The 24,983-nt window shown below is 40.8% G+C and overlaps 1 protein-coding gene across 1 annotated transcript in view; it reads right to left on the reverse strand.

Moving 5' to 3' along the window:
- The window catches only part of lrp5 (low density lipoprotein receptor-related protein 5), a 62,754-nt gene that overhangs the window by 34,440 nt on the left and 3,331 nt on the right, over positions 1-24,983 (reverse strand). The window contains exons 2-11 of the mRNA XM_072386549.1: positions 18,701-18,901; positions 18,338-18,554; positions 17,135-17,203; positions 15,941-16,069; positions 14,118-14,314; positions 13,846-13,977; positions 9,163-9,251; positions 8,850-9,068; positions 8,555-8,643; positions 7,992-8,163 (exon numbers count right to left, since the gene is read on the reverse strand). Coding sequence (XP_072242650.1) covers positions 7,992-8,163; positions 8,555-8,643; positions 8,850-9,068; positions 9,163-9,251; positions 13,846-13,977; positions 14,118-14,314; positions 15,941-16,069; positions 17,135-17,203; positions 18,338-18,554; positions 18,701-18,901 — 1,514 coding nt within the window. The remainder of the gene's footprint in view (positions 1-7,991; positions 8,164-8,554; positions 8,644-8,849; positions 9,069-9,162; positions 9,252-13,845; positions 13,978-14,117; positions 14,315-15,940; positions 16,070-17,134; positions 17,204-18,337; positions 18,555-18,700; positions 18,902-24,983) is intronic.

Below are 24,983 nucleotides of genomic sequence, written 5' to 3' on the forward strand. Positions count from 1 at the left end.
CAGAATTTCATTGTGATTTCAGTCTTTGCTTGGCACACATGAGTTGTGTGTCATGGTGTTGTTGCTCTTCATGTTTCGTATTTAAATTTTGAGGACTGTTCTATAAATGCTCAGCCAAAGCTACAGCAGTACATGAGATAATATATTTATCTTATAAACTACCTGACCATTTCATGTCAGAAGACATTGATCTTTGCTTTCTTATCCTCACTGTTTGGAACTGTCATGTCACAAGTGTAAAAGCTTGTTTATTTTGAAAAGATCCTCATATTTCAAGGGTCGGGTGTGTGGAAAGGAAAGCAGCAGCAGCATACAGCTGTTTACTTATCTGACAAACGGACGATAACATGCCAGGCATCCCACCAAGCACTGTTAAAATGATCACGAGACAGGCTCTACAGTCTCTTAATCACAAAACACGCACACAGGTGCATTCATTTTCTCACTCCCTGCTGATGTCTCACACAAGGTGATGATGAATAAAAATAAATAGACACACAATTCTGGGTATATTTCCACATCACACTGGTGCACCACACCATCTGCAAAAGTGCCCGCAAAATGCAACTAAAGCCATTCATACACTGGTTAAAAAAAAACAAAAAACAACAGTACCAAGTTTTTGAATGCAGTGTGAAAATGTTTAAATCCACATTCGGTCTCCTGTCAAATAAGCTCGGCTCAGCATCAATGGGAACACAGGTGCCATTTTCAAATGCAGACAAGACAACAATTCACTCTCAGTCTTGCAAGTGGAGTAGAAAGCCCTCAGAGCACTGAAGATAAATGTGCTGCGACACGCAAGCTTATTTTAGCAGGTGTGAAAAACAATGGAAAGATACTACTTTTGATGTGAATACAACATAAGTGGTCACAGTATACCAATAAAGACAATGTTGTGTTTTATGCTGTTTTATGCTGGCAACAGCAGCTAGATCAGTGTTGGACTTAAGTCAATGATCACATGTTCACCTGCAGGTGAGAGGATGGGCCACATGCCCATCTGTCTTGTTTGTCAACTAAACGGGGTAAAAATGGCGCGATTGGTTTGTGTTAATGTTGCAAATGAATATCTAATTAGATACAGTATTTGAGTATAGGTTAGTATCTGAGTATCAATTTACAACCTTACTGTACAAGGGGCATCAGCTAAACAAGTTAAACTGCCCAGGGAGCTTTTCCTGCACCTGCAGGGGAACAGTCGCTGACTGAAACAATTCTTCTCTGGGTGGGGTGCTTAAAGATGGAAGTCATGAAGAGAAAGCCTGTCTGATACTGAACTTTACATAATTTGTTATTAATATTTTCCCAACAGAGCACTTTGCTCCCAAACAGCAGGTTTACTTGTTGTTCCCAGAGTTTCTAAAAGTAGAATGGGAGGCAGAGCCTTCAGTTATCAGGCCCCTCTCTGTGGAACCAGCTGCCAGTTTGGCTTCAGGAAGCAGACACCTTCGCTACCTTTAAGATTAGGTTTAAAACTTTCCTTTCTGATAAAGCTTATAGTTAGGGATGGCTCAGGTGACCCTGAAACATCCCATAGTTAAGCTGCTATAGGCCTAGCCTGCTGGGGGAGCTCCCATGATGCACCTCTCCTCCCTTTGCTCTCTTTACTCTCCATGTACATATGACATCATTGTTGTCATTAAACTTGTGTCTCTCTCTCTCTCAGCAGGTATTCCTGGCCTGGTGTTATGGTGTTTTCCCCCCTCTTTTCTGTCCTCTCAGCCCCCAGCTGGTCGAGGCGGGTGGCCACCCTTCTTGGTTCTGGTTCTGCCAGAGGTTTCTTCCTGTTAAAGGGAGTCGTTCCTTTCCACAGTCGCCTCAGGCACGCTCAGGACGGGAGATTGGACTGAAGACAAGTTTCGGGGCAATCTGTTGGTTTCCTGAGCTAGTAAATAGTTTTACTTGGCTCTGTATGAATTGGACTAATTTGTAATTGAATTAATTGGATTATGAATTGGATTCTAATTGGGCTGTATATCTGAAGTGTCTTGATATGACTTTTGCTGCAATTTGGCACTTTATAAATGAACTGAATTGAACTAAATAAACAATTTCTCCATCTGTCTGCCTGTCATCAATTAAATTTCCACTTCAAATCATCAAATCCGATTTCAGGCCTTCTTTGGGCTTTAGCATTAACAACATTAAAAACTGCACAGTTTTTCAGAAAAAAAAGTCTAAAAAAAAGTACAAAATAGAATATAATCAGGGCTGCTGACAGCTATGATGCACTTTGACGAAGAAAGCCTCAATGAAAACAATATCTCATCTTCCTATTTAGAGACTGAGTGAGAAACTGCTGCTGCTGCTACCATTAGCTGCTGACAGCTCCGTTCATATCTGCTGCACCGGGAGGGAAAGTGACAAGTAATGAAAGAGTGACTGAGTGTCACTGTTCTGCTACAAAATTAGTGGTGAAAGGCGAGTATCTCTCCTCAGCAGCAAAAGATCCACATTTCTGGTAGGTCAGGTTACATATAATTGAATTGTCTGGTATAATAATATGATTTTCAACGAGATCGTTTTCTGAGTTGGGGGTTAAGTTAATATATTCTTCTCCTCAGTTAAGTGTTTTAGTAACATTATATGTGTCGAGTTAACAAATACACTAAACCCAAAGTTTATTCTGTTTTAAGGATTTAAGGAAGTATGGAATGGTGTTGATGCTGAAAACCTGTGTTTTATATTTTTGAGTCAATCAGGGAAGAGCCAGCATTGATAATTGTACATTGTGAATGTGCTTTTGAATGACAATAAAGTCTGTCCAAAATTTAATTGCATTGCTATCAATCAAATCTTAACATTTTGCATTCCTGTATGAATGTGAGACTTTTTGTAGTCTCGGGCCCAGATTTACTTTGGCTGTGTGCCTGTCACACACTGCTTTCATGTTCATTTTTTACAATCAGTGTAATCTATCTAGGTGCAGTAGTAAGAAAGTGTCCACACTGCTATATCTATCTGGCCCTCTTGGATTGAGTGTGTGAAGAATGCATCTGTAATGCCATGATAAGATGTTATCAGAGCAAATGATTGCTAGGCCACATCATTGTTAACTGATTAGAGGAATTCAATGACAACCTCCAATCTCTAACTCTTTTTTTTCTTAAGGTATAAAAACTGGGTACACAGTCTAAAATTAAGACTGATAAGGCTCACGGAGGAGTTAATTTATCGATTAACTCCTCCAAACAAAAAGGTCTTGTTTTTTATCTGAGCCAAAAAGCATATCTTAAATATATTACCTGCACAGGTAACAAGGATCATTCTGATATGCCTTGAAAAAGGTAAAAGGAAAAGGAAACGAGCTGCGTCTGAGGTAATTCCTGCAATGGAGGGCGGACTGCTTAGCTCAGTAATGAAATAAGCTGGTTGGACTGTTTGTACATCAGCCTCATTTAGGATGTCATCTGCACAACTGGACACTCCCATAGGTGTTATTTCTGATTCATGACCACACACTAATTAGCCCAGCTTAGTAAATCTGGGCCTGGATGTGTCCGTGTATGAGAGTAACCTCAGCTGTGAAGCAACATTCATAAACATCGCTACTTTATACTATGTATATATCTTTTAACTCGTTTAACCTCCCCAACAAATAAGTATATTAAAGGCCCAGACTGGAATAGTTCTAAGCTCTTTTACAATTACAATTTGATTTCACCTTTAAGATAAGGCCTCTCAGGTTTGGATGAAGTTGTTTCTGTTGCTTCAGAAGCACAGATCTTTTTTCTCTTTACGTATAATGTGGAGGTGTCACTGTGGGCCAGTCTAACTGTGTGTCTGTCAGGGCACTTTGCATTGTGGGATGATGAACATCCAGATATTCTGACACGCTTTATTGTTCTTTTTTTGCGTATCCCATAGTGCATGCTACAATTTGACCAAATCAGTGTGTGTGCTGATTATAGCAGGCAGTTCCAGATACAGCTTCAGACATTTTAGTTGCAGAATCAAGACACAAGCAAGGAAACTGTCTACTGAGACAAGGTGTACGCCCTTAAGCAGGGGAAATCCAACCGTTTCCAACTCAATGCTTTCCACCTCTCCCTTACACACACACAAAAGCATTTACCATATGGCTCGACTGAGTGGATGAATGGCACTACGCATAGTCAATCTGCATAATGACAACAGAGCAGGATCTTTGTGTGTGTGTGTGCGCATTCAGAGAAAGCATCTCTCCCTTTAAGGCCTGAGTGGTAACTTCAGATGGCTTTTTTTCCACAGTGGAGGAGGAGGAGTCAGATTTCTTTAAAAAAAGAAAGACCCAGAGCAGCAGTGAGAGAGGGAATGAGAGAAGCAGACAGGGTTGGAACATTCCTCCAGTCTGTTATTATTCTCTCTGTCAGAGAGTAAAATGTTGAGTGCTGCTCAGTTGTTTGACAGGCTGCACACACACACACACACACACACACACACACACACACACACACACACAGTCATGTTTCTATCACTTTAGAGAACCTTCATTAGGGACATTAATTTCCTGAAAGCTTCCTCTTGCAAAAAAAACAACAAAAAAAAAACCCACCACAACCGGTATAAACCAACCAACCTAAAGCTTGGGTTTAGACCTTATACCAGGTCTTAAAGTCCCTGCAGTATCAGTGTAGAAACAAAGTTATGTTTGCATTGCTTCTCCCACATGAGGAAGAGCTCAGTGTCACTCAGTGGGTTTACATGATGAGATTAACTCGATTATGGCTATAGTTGGGTTATGCTCCTTATCTGAGGGTAATTATCCTTGGATATATGGCGGTGAATGAATCGAATCACTGGCACAAATCATGTCATACCCCGGTACGATAGATAGCGAACGAAGAGCAAGATGAAGCTACATCCCTCTACATTTGTGATGAGCTGGTTATGGCACAAACACGAAGCAAACGGCACATTCTCCATCGTGTTGATTGTTTCTTTCCGACGGCGGCGACAACAACAGTAATATCGTCTCCTTCGACTTCCGGGTGAAAAACATCGTGGGAAAAAATCTCGAGCATGCACAGAACGCTCGATCCGATCCACTGTCGTCTACATGCATGTTCAGTGGGCATTTGGATCGAGTTATCTCGGGGTCGTAATTCAATCACAAGTAACCCGATCAGATTCCATTTCTTGTCAGATTAATGTGTCTACATGAACTGAATAACTCAGTCTTATTGTAATTTAGCCATTAATCCGATCCGATGGCACTCATGTAACAGCATTGACTGTCTCAATTGGAGATGATTACCCATGCCTATATTTGTTATTTACTTATTTAGATCAGCGTGACAGGCTCTTTACTCGTCTTATCAACAACTCTCTGGATTGTACAAAACGCTGCAGCTTTGGCTCTTAACTGGAACCAACCCAAGGGAAACAGGTTTTATCATCTCGCCACTCATTATCAGCTCATTTTACAATTAAACATCAAATGCTCATGTAATCTGATTGCTGTTTTTGCGTTGTACTGACTTTCTTTATTAGCTGTTTTTTATTATTTACACACACAGTGGTGAACAATCCCAAATATTGATTTCATCTGACCAGATTTGAAAGAATTTGATTAAGAGCAAAGAAAATAGAAGGTTCTTATAAAAACTGCAAAAATGAGTTTCAGTTAGAATAAAGAAATGTAACTAAAATGTCACAGATTTGATAACCTTGAGCCATCTAACGTTTGACAACTTAATTTAGATTTCTGCTACATTTGTGTTGTCTTTTGTCACCTGAAGAATGACTTTTTCAACACTACAAATATTATCTACAGCATTTCAGGTGCTTTTTGGTGTTTTCTCTCTTTTTACTGTTATTCCAGTCAGCTCTTTTTAACATACAGTGCACCTGCTGATTCTAAGAGTCCAAATACCACACACACACACAAAAACTACAAAAACAAGAGCCAGGTTTGACTAAACCATAATAATCCTTCAGATTTCAACGAATCAACTGGTCTGTCACTTTGGCACGAAGATGTTATAGTGGAGATTCAGATTCAGGGTTCATGGATATAAGCATTAACAAACACTGAACACCCAGAGTGATGGACTTTGTGCAGTAAAAACGTCTTCACCCCTAGCAGCAACTTCTTTTCAGCTTGATAAAAACAAGGCTAACATGTGAGAAAAGCCCTTTGAGATGGTTCCTTTCACCCTGACAGAGGGTGGGAGGAAGGGTTGGGGGGAGGACAGAGCAACCACTGCTTTTCTATTGGCTCACAGTCAGACAGGCTGCTCAGGCACTCGTTTTGTTGCACTCTTCTCCCTGCCTGACTACGCTGATATGAAAATATGCTAACACAAGCAAACATTAAGATGGTCACACAGCTCCAGAGATCCCACAAGAACAATTTAAATCCAGTGATGACAACCCCAATCAGGGAAAATGTTGGAGGGAAACATCAAAAGGAAGGAAAAAACAAGCTTCAAGTGGAAAACACCAAGCAGTGTGACAAAAGGAGAAAGAGTCTAAAAGAAAAGACACTGTATGTGACACTGACGGGTCGGAGGGGAATGGAGACTTGCTCAAAGGGACCTACACATATGTTGGTAAGAGGGGGAGGGGCAGTGCAACAAACACCCTGAGCACCAGCTCATTTTGTCATTCTTGTCTCTCAAGTACATCAATGAGTCAAATGGGTCACATTTTTAGTTGGGAATAAATTCCTAAGTGGGTCAAATATTTGGGAGAGCAAATGCTGAATAGACAACACAGATTCACTGTTACAGTAAAATTGCAGCATTCCACCTCTGCATGTGTCCATGTTAGTTTGTCCTTCCTTCAGGTGGAATGCACCCTTACTAATAAACTGTGCTTGTCCTATTTCAAATCAAAATGTCTTTACTATAGTGGTATTGCTAATGTAGATACTGCTATTATGATAAATCAGCGTATATATTGTGAGGCCTTAGTTATCAAGCATGCCTACAAACATTAATTGAGACATTGACTCAATCCTTTTAAATGTTTTTTCATTCTGAATTTAACCTCATCCAAAACTGCTGCAGAGTAAGTTATAAGTTCAGTGTAGGTAACCATGGTGATCTAGTCAGGGTAAAAGAAAGCCACCTTCCTGACACTGAAAGCTTTGACTTTCATCTCAGCACAGCTCACTAAGCCGTTAGTCTCACTTCCCACCCCTGTGCTCATTATGGATAGAAAGGGTCTCAGATCAGATATGAGACCAGTTGGAAACAAGAAACATACTAAATTCAATCTGTTGTTACTGCAACAGTGGATTTTTTTCCACATTCATTTTTACAAAGATATTTAAATAAATGAGTATGAAAAAATCCTAATTGACAGAAAGTTAGGAAATTAATTCTCGGTGTCTAAATTGCATTACATTTAGTAAAAAAGCACATTATGACTTTAAGACTTGGACTTTACTTCACATTTGGAACTTGACTCTGGACTCTTAGTAAGAAATAATTTACTTGAGACTTGCAATATGGTCCCAGCTCTGGTCATATTGTCTTCCTTGTTTAGTCATTTATAAGTTTAAGTTCAGACTTTGAAGAAATACTGAACCCAATGTAGGTTAAACTCACATCAACATCAGAAGCCTTGGAAACACTTGGGAATAAATCACAAAAGATTTGTTCAGATTTACCAAACTCAAACAGGACTTAAAAAGACAACATTAACATGTGAGGAATGAGGGTCCTACTGGTGGATGATTGCTATCAGTTAAGAAACTTGCAGCAGTGATTACTTTTCCACTGAAACAGCCTGAAGAAAAGATTTCATATAAAAAATCCAACAGAGAGGTGAAGCCTATCAGTGATTTAGAAAGTGCGGCTGTTTGAAAACAGTTAATCACTCCAATTCATTCACTGAGGTCCTTTGCTGCTTTGACTCATCGGGTATGAGGGGATGATATTTCACTTCAACATTCATCAGAACAATTTTTGTTTCACTTTTACAACCAAGCTTTCAGATAAGATGAAAAACAGCTTAAACAAACCATACGCTGATGCTGTACAAAATGTTGTTAAATGTACCTCTATCTTGTCAGTTTTAGCATCTCCCCAGTACAGCTTTCCTGCAGCATAGTCTATAGCTAGTCCATTGGGCCAGCCGAGAGAGCTGTTGAGCAGGACCGCCCGCTCTGTTCCATCAAGGTTGGCTCGCTCGATCTTGGGATGCTCACCCCAGTCGGTCCAGTACATTAAGCTAAGAGAGACAGACACAACGAGAGAAGGTGGAGTCTCGCTAAAGTTACAGGGAAATATGCATTTTAGATAAAGCCTATTGTTAAAAGTTTCCATGATGTACAGCAGACAATCATTCCCATTTATCATCATCACTGCTATCATTGTATCTTAAATCATTTTCTGAAGAGTGCTCGGAGATAGAATCACTTAAACTTCTTTTCTGAAAGTGATAAAATCCAAATACTGTAACAAAGTCTGGTCCACAGTAGTGTTTTCAGTTCGTTCTTTTCAACAAGTCAGTACTCCATTTTGTTTGTGTTACATATCTAAAGTCCTTCTTGTTTCTTAAACTCTCTCAAATTCTCTGACACATCCCAATAAGGATAGCTGTGGGCTGCTGAGGGACCTACCCATTAACTGGATCCAGAACAATGGCTCGGGGTTCATCCAGGTTCTCCGAAATCAAAATTTTCCGACAAGTTCCATTTAGCCTGGTAACCTGTTACATCACACGACACCACAATGATAAAATGCAATATAACACAACAATATTGATGATATTGTTCACATGTATCGTTTTCTTTTCAAACAACTATCACCTAAAGTTGGCAGTTATCTCTGAAAAATAACCAACACTCACACAGTGCAGACAGCTTGAATACAACAACAACAAATCAAACAGTTTCTGTAAAGTCTTGGATGCACCTCAATCCGATCAGTGCCAGTGTCTGTCCAGTAAAGGTTTCTGGCCACCCAGTCAACAGCGATGCCATCTGGGTGGTCGATCTCTGTCGTCACCAGCATCATGGCGTTACTGCCATCAATGTAGGATCGTCGTATGGCTCGGACCTCATCATCTGTCCAATAGACATAACCCTCAACTGGGTCATAGTCTATAGCTATGGCATGGCGAATGTCATCAACCTACAGGTGTGGGGGGGGGGGCAAAGATGAAATTTGAGATTTCAACCATAACAAGATAGGTCTGATAATTCTGTGTGTGTGTGAGTGTGTCTACCTGCAGCACTATGTCTGTGAAGTCTGGTAGGTCAAGTGAGATTCTCCTCAGGTCCGTTCGACGAGCCAGTAACAACACCTGCTCTGCCCCTGAAAAGGCCAAAAAAGATTTATTAATCATTATTATATTATAATTATTAATGTAGATTGTTAGGAGTGCTTATATGCAGTCCAAGAGTCAATTTAGTGCACACTAATATGAGTCCATGGACATTTTTTTCTGTTTTTCTGTATGCTGAAGTTTTAAAGTTTAGATTTAGCCAAACAAAATGTGTCAAAATTACGAGCCGTGCATTATCGTATGAAATACCACTTGAATCAAAAATACCTTACAGTTAGAAGGGTCAACTTAGGATACCCAAAAAGGTAGTTCACTTCATACACTACACCTTTTTTTTAAAATCATGCTATCCAGTACCCCCCAATCTACAGATGAATCCACATCTCTGAGGGTTATGGGGACTGGAGAGCTCCCAAAGCTGAATTTACACCACAGATGCAGTAAGAATGCTGAAGTGACATAACAGCCAATAGTTGGTACAGTAGACCAGTTGAAAGCCTGTTTTAATTTCTCCATCGCACATACACTATAGTGCCAAGAGTATTCACTCACCAATCCAACTAATTAAATTCAGGTGTTCCAGTTACTTTCATGGCCACAGGTGTATAAATTCAAGCACGTCAGCATGCAGACTGCTTCTACAAACATCTGTGAAAGAATGGGTCGCTCTCAGGAGCTCAGTGAGTTCCAGCGTGGTACCGTGAAATTTCGTCACTACTAAATATTCCACAGTCAGCTGTCAGTGTTACTATAACAAAGTGGAAGCAATTGGGAACGACAGCAGCTCAGCCACAAAGTGGTCGGCCACGTAAAATGACAGAGTGGGGTCAGGGGATGCTGAGGCGCAGAGTGCGCAGAGGTCACCAACTTTCTGCAGAGTCAGTCGCTACAGACCTCCAAACTTCATGTGGCCTTCAGATTAGCTCAAGAACAGTGCGTAGAGAGCTTCATGGAATGGGTTTCCATGGTAACTGCATCCAAGCCATACATCACCAAGTGCAATGCAAAGTGTCGGGTGCAGAGGTGTAAAGCACACCGCCACTGGACTCTAGAGCAGTGGAGACGCGTTCTCTGGAGTGAGGAATCACGCTTCTCCATCTGGCAATCTGATGGAGGAGTCTGGGTTTGGCGGTTTCCAAGGGAACGGTACTTGTCTGACTGCATTGTGCCAAGTGTAAAGTTTGGTGGAGGGGGGATTATGGTGTGGGGTTGTTCTTCAGGAGCTGGGCCTGGCCCCTTAGTTCCAGTGAAAGGAACTCTGAATACTTCAGCATACCAAGAGATTTTGGACCATTTCATGCTCCCAACTTTGTGGAAACAGTTTGGGGATGACCTCTTCCTGCTCCAACATGACTGTGCACAGAGCAAGATCCATAAAGACATGGATGAGCCAGTTTGGTGTGGAAGAACCTGACTGGCCTGCACAGAGTCCTGACCTCAACCCGATAGAACACCTTTGGGATGAATTAGAGCAGAGACTGTGAGCCAGGCCTTCTGTCCAACATCAGTGTCTAATCTGTGTCAGTGTCTGTGCTTCTGGAAGAATGGTGAAAGATTCCCACAAACACACTCCTAAACCTTGTAGAAATCTTGCCCAGAGGAGTTGAAGCTGTTATAGCTGCAAAGGGTGGGTCAACATCATATTAAACCCTATGGATTAAGAATGGGATGTCACTGAAGTTCATATGCGTGTAAAGGCACATGAGCGAATACTTTTGGCAATATAGTGTATGTTGCTGATGCTATCTCTGTGAAACACATTCCACTGCATTCCCAATATTCCTGCTACATCCTTGTCAGCGCTCCAAACTTTGTACTAACCATGATGATTCATGGTTTAAACTTCCTCTTTTTTCTCCATCCTGCTCTTGGCCAGCAACTACGGTATCTCTTCTTCAACGTTATGAGGATTTGTAGTTTATTGTTAGCTTTATATAGCTTGTTAAATCTTCATTTGTAAGTCGCTTTGGATAAAAGCGTCTGCTAAATACATAAACATAAACATTTGAAGTCTTACTCCATGTCTTACTTTTTTTTTAAAAAGTTGAATCAGCTGCACCCCCGTGTATGCTGCATGCTCAGTCATCATAACAAAAATCTCAGAAAATTACCAAGGTATCTACTTACCGAAAGTAACTAGTGTCGCAAAATATATGGAAGTCTGAACCAACTGAAAACGTAGTCACTGAAAACTATAAACAGTACAATGCTAGATGTTATCTAACAGAACCAAAGCACAGTAGAAAGAAATTTCAAGAATCCAACATCATCTATCTGTGATAAAAATTTGAAGCCTTAGCCAAGTTCCACTGAACACTTTTCCTGTCTCCTCCTCTGTAAACAAAGGCCTGTGCTGCCCTTAGGGTCTTCCACTGTGTTTGCCTGATGGTCGATCTCAGAAGAGCCAAACTCATCTCAAGAGAGACAATTAACTGTTTTTCTTTGTCTCTTACACCTCTGACTCTGAAGAGCTCCCATTTAAAGCAGTAGTAGCATCTCTTTCTATTCCCCAATGACCCTCATCGTCCTTCTCATCTGTGTCTCATGTTAAATATGCATTCACTTAACTGTCCATGACAGAGTAGCAGAAATAACATTTTCATTTTATCTAACTGCCAAAAAACTAAAAATACTGTTTCTTGTTCCAGCGGCCCTTACACAACCACTTAAAGTATGGAATCTCTCAGCTTTAGTATAAATCAGATTTGATAAAGAGGTGGTTCGTCGTTCCATAAATGACTGGACTGGATATATCATGGCAGAGGATGAATAGAGAGGAGGGAAAGCATCTGTGAATCTACTCTTCTCCTCGCTTGACTTAATTTTTAGATATTTTAAGACCAAAAAACAGTGAAACACACACATGCACACACACACAGAGCCACACACACGCTCAACTGCCCACACAATAACAAACGCCTTCAATTTAACCAGCCAAGCAAAACAAATTAGAAGCACAGACACAAAGACACACACAACAGCACAAATTGCAGCCCGACACAATAGAGCATTGTTGTTTTTATTGTCAACAGTGGCTCAGCGATTGGTTGGCATGCTTGATTCCTATTTAATATATTAACATAACAGAACCTTAACACTGTGTTCTGTCTCTGCAAAATAAGGCTCTATTGTTTTGGCATCGTGGGAATCAACATGGCGGCTGGTCAGTTAGTGTTCCACTGTGTTAACAGAGATCTTTATTACTTGCCTTACAGCTGATACAACGTATGCTGCACCACTACATCACACAAAAGGTTGTGCCAAGTGACACCAGCAGCAGGGCACACTAGTTATATATTGATCTATCTACATCTGTACACAACGGCAATTCCAGAAAAACAATACAACAAACAAAACATATCACATTTTTAAAGTGAGACGTTTTACTATTTCGTGAAAAATATGAGCTCATCTTAAATCTGATGGCAGCAACACATCTCAAAGAAGTTGGGACAGGGGCAACAAAGGCTGGAAAAGAAGGGAAGAAGGAAAAAGGAAAGAGCTGGAGGAACAACTAATTAGGTTAATAAGCAACAGGTCAGTAATATGATTGGGTATGAAAAGAGCACCTTAGAGAGGCTGAGTCTCTCAGAAGTAAAGATGGACAGAGATTCAGCACTCAGCAAAAACACTGAGTTCTACACACTGTGGAGCAGATTCAGAATAATGTTCTTCAACGTGGAAATTCTGAAGACTTTGATTATCCCATCATATACAGTATATAATATCATCAAACGTTTCAGAGAATCTGGAGACATCTCTGTGAAAAAGGGACACAGCTGATGAAATAATACTGGATGTCTGTGACCTTCAGGCCCTCAGGCAGCTCTGCATTAAAAACAGACCTGATTCTGTCTGGAAATCACTGCCTGGGCTCAGGAACACTTCCAGGAATCATGGTCTGTGAACACAGCTCACCGTAGCATCCACAGATGCAGGTTAAAGCTCCATCAGGCAGTGACGCATCCACATGTGAACATGATCCAGAAACACTGCCGTCTTCTCTGGATCAAAGCTCATTTAAAATGGACTGAGGCAGAGTGGGAAACTGTTCTGTGGTCAGATGGAAATCTTGGCCACTGCTTCCTCTCAACTGAATAGGAGAGTGACCATCAGGTTTGTTATCACCACTGTGTTTGAAAGCTGGCACCGTGACAGATTTTGACAGATTTTGGAATCCGGTGCACACATAAGGCGAACTGGATTACATGGCGCGCGGCTGTTTTTTGAGAAACTTTAAAGCTTTTAGGTGCGCCTTATGGTGCGGAAAATATGGTAATCTTAATCTTCCACAAAAATATATATGAGAGAGAGAGAGAGATAAAACTGAAACATTTTTTGGTCAAACTACTGTTTCCAAGTACATCCAATTCTGCTTTATTATTGTTCATAGTCATTGTCATCAAGCCACGGTTTCTACTAGCATGAGAGCGTAAAAACATATTTTCCACTATGAGCGCTGACTCCCTTCATTGTGATAGCTGTGGCAACCAAGACCCATCATACACAAAAAATTCACCCAATATCATGTAAAAAAAAAAAACTAAAAAAAAAACTTTTTACACAGTGGTTTTTACCAGTGGCTGTTTAGTTTTTGTATATTAATGCAAATAGGATCCATACCTGGCTTGCATGTCTTTCCATCTGGTTGAAGCTGGACTCCCGTGGGACATGCACAGCTATAGAAAGGCTGGACTGGAGAAAGTAGGCAGAGATGACTGCAGCCTCCATTACTCTCACTGCAGGGTGTCTGGACTGCCAAGATACCAACAAAAAGACCGCATAAGAAGAAGGAACATGGGACATAACCCACGCAGCATTAGGACATGAATCAGGGTGAGAAATGTCATTTTTAGAACGTGAACATATACCTATAGGTTTAACAATTCACTTACTATAGGGCTGTCGATAGGGCTCCAGAACTTGAATGTCCATGGGAGAGTAAATCCCACTGAGAATCTCCCTGGTTTTGTCTCCACTGTGTTTGTTACAGGCATGGATGGAGCGGGTCTGCCAGTCGGTCCAGTATAAAATCTCCTTTGACAGAGTCAGTGCAAAAGGATGCGTCAGGGTGCCCTCCACCACTGGTTCACTGTAGGTAGACATAAATGGGTTTTTAGAATGAAAAGAAGCCAGGAAGAAAGTTTAGTGTTGGAACCTTTCAAGAGAATTGAAACATAAACGTTTATTAAAATGTTGGTTAAAAAAAGCCATTCAAACATAGGAAAACCCCAGCGTCAAATACACAGCTGAACAATACAAGTGCATTCATGCAAACCTTCATGTATTCTTTGTGAGAGTCTCATAAACAGATCATATTTGCCATCTCTCACTAAATAATATTTGCTAAATTCTCTACAGACATCTATATATGTATATATACATGTGAATATACACATGCGTGTGTTACTTTAGCAAGCAAAGAGATTCTAAAATATTCAAACATTAGAATTCTTCTTAAAACAGATGATGAACACTGATTTTATGTACGTATGCACACCATGAGAGGACTTAGAGAAACAAGGCTGATAGTTGAAGGGAAAAACTAAATACTGAGCTGTACAAAGAATAAGTGAGTGGAGCTGTGTGGGTTTTGACACCGGCCTCCTCTCCATAGTTCTGATTGTGATGGAATACTCTCTTATTTTCTTTCATTCTGCTCATACAGCTTTTTTTTCCCCCCTTTTGCAGTTAGAAGCTGAACACAGAGATATATTAAATATGTATCCTCTGGAATGAAAGGTTTTAACATTGGATCCTGAGATAGTATTTTGTACAGTGCATTTCATTTTGTGAATCCAAAACAAAAACTACATCTTTGCCCAGTACAGATTGGTTCTCAGAGCCTCTGGAGACAGGACAACACTGAACTGAACAGAACCATGTCAAGCTCACAAATGTATCTTTGTCTGAATGATGATGTTTTCGTGCTTTCCAAAAATAATCCCTGACAGCCGGTGCAAAACGAGCAGCTTCTCGAACCATTTTCAGACATTAGATATGATTCATCAATCAGCTGAAGTGACAGCAGTCATTCAGAGGTGGTAAATTTCACATGAATGTCCCTGAAAGCTTTCTCAAATGACAGCACACTACAGTATAGAGGACCATGGAATGTGGAAGACCGAACAGTACATCAGGTGAGGTATAATGCAGGAGGTCAGAGTTCCTCACTATTAGCACGACATCAGTTCAGTTTTTATTGCTTCATTTGGTGGGATCAGTAGTGATCTGTGCATATGAGAGCGAGTGAGAGGCTTTTTGGTGTATTTGTTGTTGTTCTGTAAAGCACTTTGAGCTGCAAAGTTATATGAAAAGTGCTATATAAATAAAGATTGAAAGATTTTTCTTTTTTAGTCATGAGCCTGTGGTGTCATAAAACATCCTGGCAGCGGACAGGAGCAGCTGAAATATGGTTTGTCTACATGTTTAAGCTTGTTTAACAGGTGATATGATAAAGTACTCTGAATATCCAGTTAAGACATGCACTGCCTTCCTCTAACCGGATGGAAACCAGAACATCTTGTGACAGCATCATTCTGGGTCGGACCTTGAAACATCGATGTGTCACTCTCAACACAGAACAGGTCTGAACTCCTGTACATTAATGTACAGACACACATAGTTTTGCATGCGATTAGAAGGTGCTTTCCCCCCCATTATCTGTTATCTGTTTTTGACCAAAATCAGTGCTTCACAAACATACACAAGTCCATACCGTGATGATCCGTCCAGGTTAGCTCTGTGAATGAAGCTGAGCTTTGCATCAGCCCAGTACAACTTCTGTTCCACGAGGTCTATGGTGAGGCCGTTGGGCCAGTATATGTCCTCCTTCACGATCACTTTCCTGTTAAAGAGACACAGGTGCACAAGATGAATAAACCAATTTAGGATCCCATTTCCTCATAAGCAGTCTGAAATCACTTTTGTTACGTTTTTACGAATGTTCTCATTTACATTTTCATCGACTCATTTATGAAACGCTATTATCCAAAGTGACTTAGTCCTTCAAAATGTAAGAAAACCATGATGTAACCTTCAAGTATTAAACCTGTACTTTAGAAAGAACATGTTGAAAATGTAAAGAAGTGCAAAGTTAGTGTGAGTTAGACACGTTCAGCCAAATCCAGTCTCCACATTAGCTCATGCACAAGGCATGTGTTACGGAAACTTTGTCACTGTCAACAGTTTGTGAGGTTCCACTGGTGTGGGGGTAAGTCCCTATCTTTAATCAAGAGCATATGTTTCAGACTGGACACAAGGATTCCTTGTTTTCATGCTTGGATTTAGCTCTTCTCATTTTTAAAACTCTGTCCTCACGCTCTAAACTCTCTTCAAAATCTTCATCAAAATGAATAGAAATTCATAGAAGAAAAGAAGAAAAAGGAAACATGGAGATAATGTGTTAGTAGAAATTAATTGGAATAAAAAACACAAAGCAGAATTCAGAGAGAAATAAATCATTAAAAAAAGATGACAAAAAGTACATTTTAAAGTAAGATCTAAATGAAATACAGGAATGATTTGGATTCAAGGGATAAATACAGAAAACATAAAGAAAAATTATACAGAAATAGATACAAGGATGAAAATAAACAAGAATAGAAACTAAAAAGAAAGAATTCCTTTTATTTTAGTTGAATTTAATGACATGTGCATTTATTGAGCCATTGTAGCATTGGGATCATCTGGTAGCATTTTAGTAGCTGGTTCCACCATCATGGAACCACAAAAAGGAACAGTTTGGACTGACACTACCCTGTGCATAAAGGTGGCAGCACCAGATAATGTTCCTGAGAGAAACCCAGAGGAAGGAGGAACAGAAGCCTGTGTGACCATGTTCAGTTTGCAGCCTGCAGATTCAGATGTACCAATGCATCTTACAGGCTGAGGGGATGTTGAGTGACTGTACCTGTTGCAGCCGTCCATGCCAGCACGCTCTATCCTGGGCTCCTCTCCCCAGTCTGTCCAGTACATGTATCTGCAGGGAAAAAAGAGCAGAAAAATATGAATAATACAAACCCAGTTCAACACTGGTTGTCACAGATGAGACAGTGACTGTTGGCACGTTCTGGTTAATACTGAATTTTCTGCTTCTATCGTGTAGATACCATGATCTGCACTCTACTGTATATCAGGTCATTTCTTTACTTTATCGGACATGTTGTTGTATTTATTCATTTTCTATAAAATTCTTCCATTTCTAGAATCATTTTTATCAGTATAAATTAGTACAAATTTGAATTATGCAATTACTACAGCAAGATACTTCTGAACATATAAGATATCACGTACAGCTACACCCATTAGATCAAGCCAAAAGAATGTATGAAAAAACAATGTTTCAAGTTCTCAGTCAGTCATTTATTCAAACAGGCCAGCTGGTGATGAGCTCCAAACATCCACCAGCTCATTTCTAATAACATCACAATATGTACAGAGGTGAGAGTGAATCTCTAAGAATTGTGACTTTACTGTGGCTGTATATTGATAGCAGCTGATTCATATGTGCAGCCATCTTACTACTACACTACACTTCTTCGCCTCATTTTCAGGACTTCTTTAAAAACTGGATAAGCACTCATTGAGCTGGTCCCCGTAATGTGCAAATGTAAAACTTGAACTCAGCTGGTAAGAATTTTTCATTGGCCATTTCTATGTATTTGACAAAATACAACAATTCAATAACAATAAAGAGACAGAAATGAGCTTAACTCAAATCTTTATGCACAGAATTTATTAACTTACTGTCTGTTTGTTTCAGTAGAGTATTTGTGCACTGCCTACACTCCCAGTTAATAAAATCTGAATAAGCTTCCATGCCTGGTTGTAATCTCAGTCGCTTCTTTCTGTGTGCCGTTTGCATGTTCTCTCCATGCATGCGTGGGTTCTCTCTGGGTGCTCCAGCTTCCAACATGTATGTTAGGTTAACTGCTGATTCTAAATTACCCCTGACAACCCTTACTTTTCATGGCCCTTACTATGATGATAAATATTTGGATCAGCTATAAATGAATGGATAAATATACACAAGGAGTTGATAAGTTTGTTCCGCAGCAACCACTTGGGTGATCTGTACTAGGAGTGTTTGCATGTTCCAGGTGCATTTTGTTACCGCTGGGCAGGGTTAAGGGCGATTGCCCGAGGCTGGTCCAAGTCCATCCAAAACAACACCTTCCTGGAGGTGCCATCAAGCTTGGCCACTTCAATCCGATTGGTCTCCGAGTCTGTCCAATAGAGCTTTTTACCCAACCAGTCACAGGCCAGCCCATCGGGGCTGTCCAGCCCTGATACCACCACAGTTTGGCCCGTTCCCAGTGCTTCTTTAAGGGCTGCAAACACAAAACATACTCAAATACAATGAAGAAAAGTTTTCTGCAATAAATCACCTGTGATGTGAACCTTACAAAGCCACAGTGTTCCTGTGAATCACTGTATTTTCCTTAGTAAACTCTGAGAAAATGACAGGCAGTCTTACAGTTGGATGACTGATTCCAGTGTGTTTGTTTGATGGCTTCCTCACTGACGTCGGTCCAGAATATCAGGCCCTCTGCATACAAAAAGTCCACTGCTGCTGCATCTTCCAGATCACTAACAACAATGGCCGATTCACCCCGCACACTGTCTGCATCTAGTAATCGCACATCACGCCGGTTGGCAAAAAGGAGGAGGGGTGAACCTGGAAAGAAAAATACTCAAATCAAATATTTGAAACATTACATTCAAATGTTTCCCAAACCAAGAACATAAAATTATGCTAATGGCATTCCATTGGTCAGCTAATGAAATAACCAACTTGTTGCTCCAGGAATAATAATCACATAAGGCTTCGAACGTCCCTTTCGAGGTCAGAATGAAACACTAACCTTTCAGAAATTCTGTGTTACTGAACAAGTTCAGCTGATCGCTCTGCTGACTGTTTAAAGGCCCAGTGAATCCCCACAGATTATTACTTTTTCACCGGCACACATGCCACTGTAAAGTTTACAGCAACACACCAAAGGAACATCCATCCATCCATTTTCTATACCATTTTCTTAATCCATCGGTCGGGTCCCAGGGGCCTGGAGCCTATCCCAGCGGTCATCGGGCGAGAGGCGGGGTACACCCTGGACAGGTCACCAGTCCATCACAGGGCCACACAACCACACTCACTCCTAAGGACAGTTTTAGAGATACCAGTTAACCTAACATGCATGTTTTTGGGCGGTGGGAGGAAGCCGGAGCACCCGGAGAGAACCCACGCATACACAGGGAGAACATGCAGGCTCCACACAGAAAGCCCCCAGCCAGGAGTTGAACCTGGAACCCTCTGCTGTGAGGCGACAGTGCTAACCACCACACCACCGTGCAGCCCCCGAAAGGAACATCAATAAATAAAGAAAAAGAAAATAATCAAGCAACAAGACTGCAACCTTTTGCCAAAAAGACATTTCAAGTATTGTGTAAGTTTGTTTGGGTTCAGATTGCACAATTCTGTCTGGGTTCGTACTGCTCACAGATGTTGGCTCCCCTCTGTTGGAGGCACTCGCTGCCACTTCAGCTGCTGCAGTGCCTCTTTGAAGGCTTGTGGTTATAGCATGGCAGGGTGGCAGAGTAGCTACACTTAAGCAAAACCATGCTTCCTGCTATCTTACAGCAGTAACAGCAGGGATACGAAGATGTTTGAAGAAAAAGATCGGCCAACCTGAGGTAACAGATAACATAGCACCACGTGAAGAATGGTTGTGTATCTGTGTATCTATCTAAATCTGAAATTCTCTTTATAATATCAAGTTGTAATATCAAATTATCCTTGCACAGAATTCACATGTTTGCATACAGTATCTCCCCCCACTTTACTGATTTAAAATCCAGGTAAAATGAACATCCAATATGCCCAAATCAACAACATTAAAGACATACTCTTTTAATAAGAGCTGCCGATAATGTAGTTGCAAAATATGTGTATAATGTATCTTTACAGCATTAATTCTTTTGTCATATTGTTTCATCTTGGATTGACAAATGAAGCATTCGAAACACTGTTAAACAAGCTGAAAGTTTACTGCCTTTAAAGGAGAAACCCTTAAAGAAGAAAAGGAATGCATTGGGTTTACAGTAAGAGGAGTCTAATCTTTTCTGAGCTGGTCTTGGCTTTCTAATACAACCAGTGTTTGAACAAAAGGTTAAAATGTAAATACACACAGATGGCAATAACCGATGGCAGCAACAAATCTAAAAAATATAGTTGGGATGGGGCAGCACCAGGCTGAAAAACTGAGTGGTACTAAAGAGAAACAGCTGGATGAACATGTTGCAAGTTTTCACACTAATCAGCAACAGGTCAGTAGCATGAGTCGGTATATATACATATAAATATTTTAAAAAGAGCCCCTTAGAGAGGCAGAGTCTCTCAGAAGTAAAGATGGACAGAGATTCAGCACTCAGCAAAAACACTAGGTTCTACACATTGTGGAGCAGATTCAGAATAATGTTCTTCAACATAGAAATTCTGAAGACTTTGATTACTCCATCATCTACTGTATATAATATCATCAAACGTTTCAGAGAATCTGGAGAAATCTCTGTGAAAAAGGGACGCAGCTGATGAAATAATACTGGGTGTCTGTGACCTTCAGGCCCTGAGGCATTAGCACCACCTATAGAACTGTAAACCTGAACATCTGGAAAGGCTCCATCAATGCTGAAAGGTATAAACAGGTTTTACAGCAACATCTGCTCCCAACCAGACGACGTCTTCTTCAGGGAAGGCCTTGCATATTTCAGCAGGACAAAGCTAAACCACATCCTGCATCTGCTCCAACAGCATGGCTTCGTAGTAGAAGAGCAGAGTACAGAAGTACAGTCCATTTACCATTTAAAGTAGCCACCTTACTGACAGACACCACGCAGACTGCCTCAGAGCATGAGGAGCTATGAGCCCACTGCAAAGCACTCAAAACGTTATTCCTGGAGAATCCAGGGCTACCTTACATTCACGTTATCTGGGACCATCAAAACAGAAGCCTGTATGTGTGTGGTAGTTTTTACATAATGATGGGGACAACATTCCAAAGTCATTTTTGAGGGTTAAGACTTGGTATTCATTTGTAAGCTAAAAGTCTCAATTGAGTCAAAGGAACGTTTTCTGTAAATGGAAGCGTTAGGTTTAGGATTTTGAGGCGTGCTGAGGGCTGAGAGGAAGGAAGAGATTTTTTTCACACCTCCCATTGGGGATGAGAGAATGTGAGGCCCCTGAGAGAATGTGTGTGATTAGCGTAGGGATTGTGTGTGTGTGTGTTGACCCAAGAGGAATCAAGGTGGACTGCCACTGACTTCCTCTCTTTGCTATTTTTTCCTATTCCTCCCTCCCTCTCTCCCTCTCTTTTTCCTCTATCCCTCCATTAACTTGGCCTCGTCCCTACCTCTTCTCCCACCCCAGCTCTCGTTCCTCTTCCCCTCTTTTCTTGCTCTCTGTCTCTCTGTCTCCCTCTGCCCTTCATCCATCAGGTTTGTATGAAATCCAAACAATCCTACATCTCCTCAACTTTCACATCTGAGCAACAGGAAAAGACTTCAATCTCTTCTTTACGTTCCTCCTCAGCACTGTTACCATATCTTATTTCTTAACTTTCAACACTTTACTCTTTTTCTTTTCTAATTCATATTCTTCATTCACTGACTGCATGGTTTTAAAAAAACATCAGAAATCACTTTCAATGTTCTATCAAATGTCTAATTTAAGACTGTATTTTGAGAAAAGCATTTATTTTCTTAGACTGTAATATTCTGTATCAATTCTGTAGAATAAATGAAACATTAAAAATGGGGGAAAGTATTTGGAGCTGCTTCTTGATCAACCACCACTTTAATTCTGTTTGTCTGAGATTTTTGTATGAAAAACATGAACTTCTAACAATCTTTCTTTCATCGCTTAGAAACTGTGCAGCTCAAGTTTCTCCTTACACTTCAGAAACGGTTTAATATCTGTTAGTTGCCACCCCAGTGAATGAGTTATATACAAACATGATCAGCTGACTTAGTCTTCCAAAAACCAACTAATGCCTGGAAAATGACCCTACATTTCAGAGGATGCTGGGCAGGGTAAGACGCGGGGGAAGTTTAAACCATCTGTTCTCTTGATCCTCATTGGAAATGTCAGATCGCTAGCAAATAAAATGGAGAGACTTGGAACGCTCATGATGAGACAGCAGGAATATAAAGGATGCAATATCATTTGTTCCACCAAAACATGGCTGCATGAGCATATACTGGACTCCAAAGCCTCTCTACACGAATTTCAGATGATCCAAGTCGACAGAGACATTAGGAGCAGTGGGAAAAATCAAAGGTGGGGCTGCACGATTAAGGCCAAAATAATAAGAACAATTATTTTGACTAATATTGAGATCATGAATATGTATATCACGATTATTAATTGAGTTTCGTGAAAAAATGCTGTCATTAAATAGAACTCTGCTTTCATCCATATTGTGCTGCTAATGCACACATTCTCATCAAATACAACTGGAGATCCTCTTTCAGCTAAATTCAGAGAGTCATGCAAAACAAAAATAGAACTAAAAAATAGCAGCAAAAAAGACGTTAACCATTGCACTGTTTTTCTTGGCCTTCATGCTGCAGTCATACTGCAGTTTGTGGTGTGTTATTAGATGCTTCAATAACTCTACAGCACACTCTGGATATTATTTGTTCTTGGTTAACATCACTCATAAATCTGAAGTATTTCCAAACAGATATTGATCCGCTTCCAAGGACAAGCTCTTCTCCCTCCGCCGTGCCAGGCATTTGGTTTTTGTTTCCATGCTCTGCTATCTATTCTTGCATATCTGTCCTAATGTCACTATCCATCCAAACTTCACCCAGGAAACTCCTAGCTGCTCCTTTCCAGGAAAAGCTGTGCGTGGCACATGCAGGCACATGGTTAACAGGACTGACTTGATTTACTTTTGTTTTACGTTGCATCGGCAGCCTTTTAAATAGCCGCCAATCATGTCTGTTTAATCATAGGAAGTCAAACTCAAGATAGAGGTTAACATTTGATTGACTGTGCAGCCCGAGATGGAGGTGTCACAGTGCCTGTTATCAACAGATAGAGTAATCCTGGACATTTCACGATGAAGAGGTAGATGTGTACCTCGGACACTCAACTGCTCGCTGTGAGTTTACATCCATTGTTACCTACCAAAAGAGTTCACCTGTTATTCTGGTGGCGGTGTATATCTCACTGCAAGTGATGCTGTCTGTTACGTCATTAGCTCAGCTAGATCTCTTATGATTTAAACTACATCTCCCTCTCTGTTCCACAAGTTCCAACCTTTCAACAGTTTGTTAACTCCTCCACCAGAGAAATTTAAAAAGTGGATTCTATGCAAATGTAAGAGCTCCTCATTAGGCAAATCCAATCACATTCTAGCTCTCCTCACTTTTACCTATACATCCTGTATTCAGCAGCAACTGGTGATAAAAAGAACTATGCGGAGGTGGTGTCAGGCAGCTGAACAAACTCTGATAGTGTGCTTTGAGGACACAGCCTGGGATGTATTGAGAGCCATGTGGAGATGGCATCAAAGCCATGCCATTGGCTGCGTTTCCCAGATTCGCTAAAAAGCTCTTAGCGCTAAGAGCTAACTTAGACTGCTCCTAAAAAGCTCTTAGCGCTAAGTGCTAACTTAGACTGCTCCTAAAAAGCTCTTAGCGCTAAGTGCTAACTTGGACTGCTCCTAAAAAGCTCTTAGTGCTAAGAGCTAACTTAGACTGCTCCTAAGAAGCTCTTAGCGCTTCCTACACAGTAACCGTCGCTGTGACAATCCGACAGCACAGGAATAACTTCAGAAGGACTCATACAGGGCTGAGAATACTGCTGCCGTTTCAGCTCACGTTCACCTCTCCGTTCTCAGTGTAAAGTTCACATGCTTGCATATGTAGGACGCTTGTTACCGGAGGATTCCACAAAGGGGCACACCTGATCAATTAGACGGATTTACAGGATGTAAACAGAAGCACAGAAGAAAATGGTAAACATGGGATGAATAGAAGAGGTTAGCATTTTGTTATGTTTGAGATCACGACTGAAAAAGTGTCAGTGGCGGTATCGTAGATGGTACATGAGGTCCCTATAACAAGCACGGCGCAATAAATTAACGATACAAAGCATCGAAACATCAAAAGTCAGCTTACCCACCCCCTAGCGGTCACCTACAACCTTCCCACTTTTCGGTTTCACTTTTAAATCATTTTCTAAGATTTTGTAATATTTACAATAGTTGTACCATTTTGACGGGTCGTTCAGATGCTTGTAGAGGGACTTACTCGCACTCCTGCTTTTTTAAATGAGCTCATTGCGCAGCAAACGCCAGATTACAAAAAATCAAGGAGGTAACGACCCTAAAGCACACAGAGCATCGGCTTTTGTGAAGTGAATTTTCCGATGTGGTGTGCGAGGGCGACAAGCGTAAACAAAGGATAATGTTTATGTTTATGCATTTAGCAGACGCTTTTATCCAAAGCGACTTACAGGTAGGCAGATAGGGTAATGGGGTCTTGCCTAAGGACCCCTACTGGAGGTAGTAAGTCGATCTTACCACTACACTATCCAGTCCCTATAATAATACAGCTTCACCAACATCTCCCCCCACATCAGGACACACTCAGACGTCCTTCCCCTCCCCTCCGATCTGTCCGTCTCTAGCAGTCAGGTGAAGATGCAGCTGGAGAGACTTAACTGGAAAGGCTGTGGGTCCAGATGGTGTCAGCCC

Source organism: Leuresthes tenuis, unplaced genomic scaffold (assembly GCF_036924035.1).
Source record: "Leuresthes tenuis unplaced genomic scaffold, fLeuTen1.0.hap1 SCAF_5, whole genome shotgun sequence".
Classification (NCBI taxonomy): domain Eukaryota; kingdom Metazoa; phylum Chordata; class Actinopteri; order Atheriniformes; family Atherinopsidae; genus Leuresthes; species Leuresthes tenuis.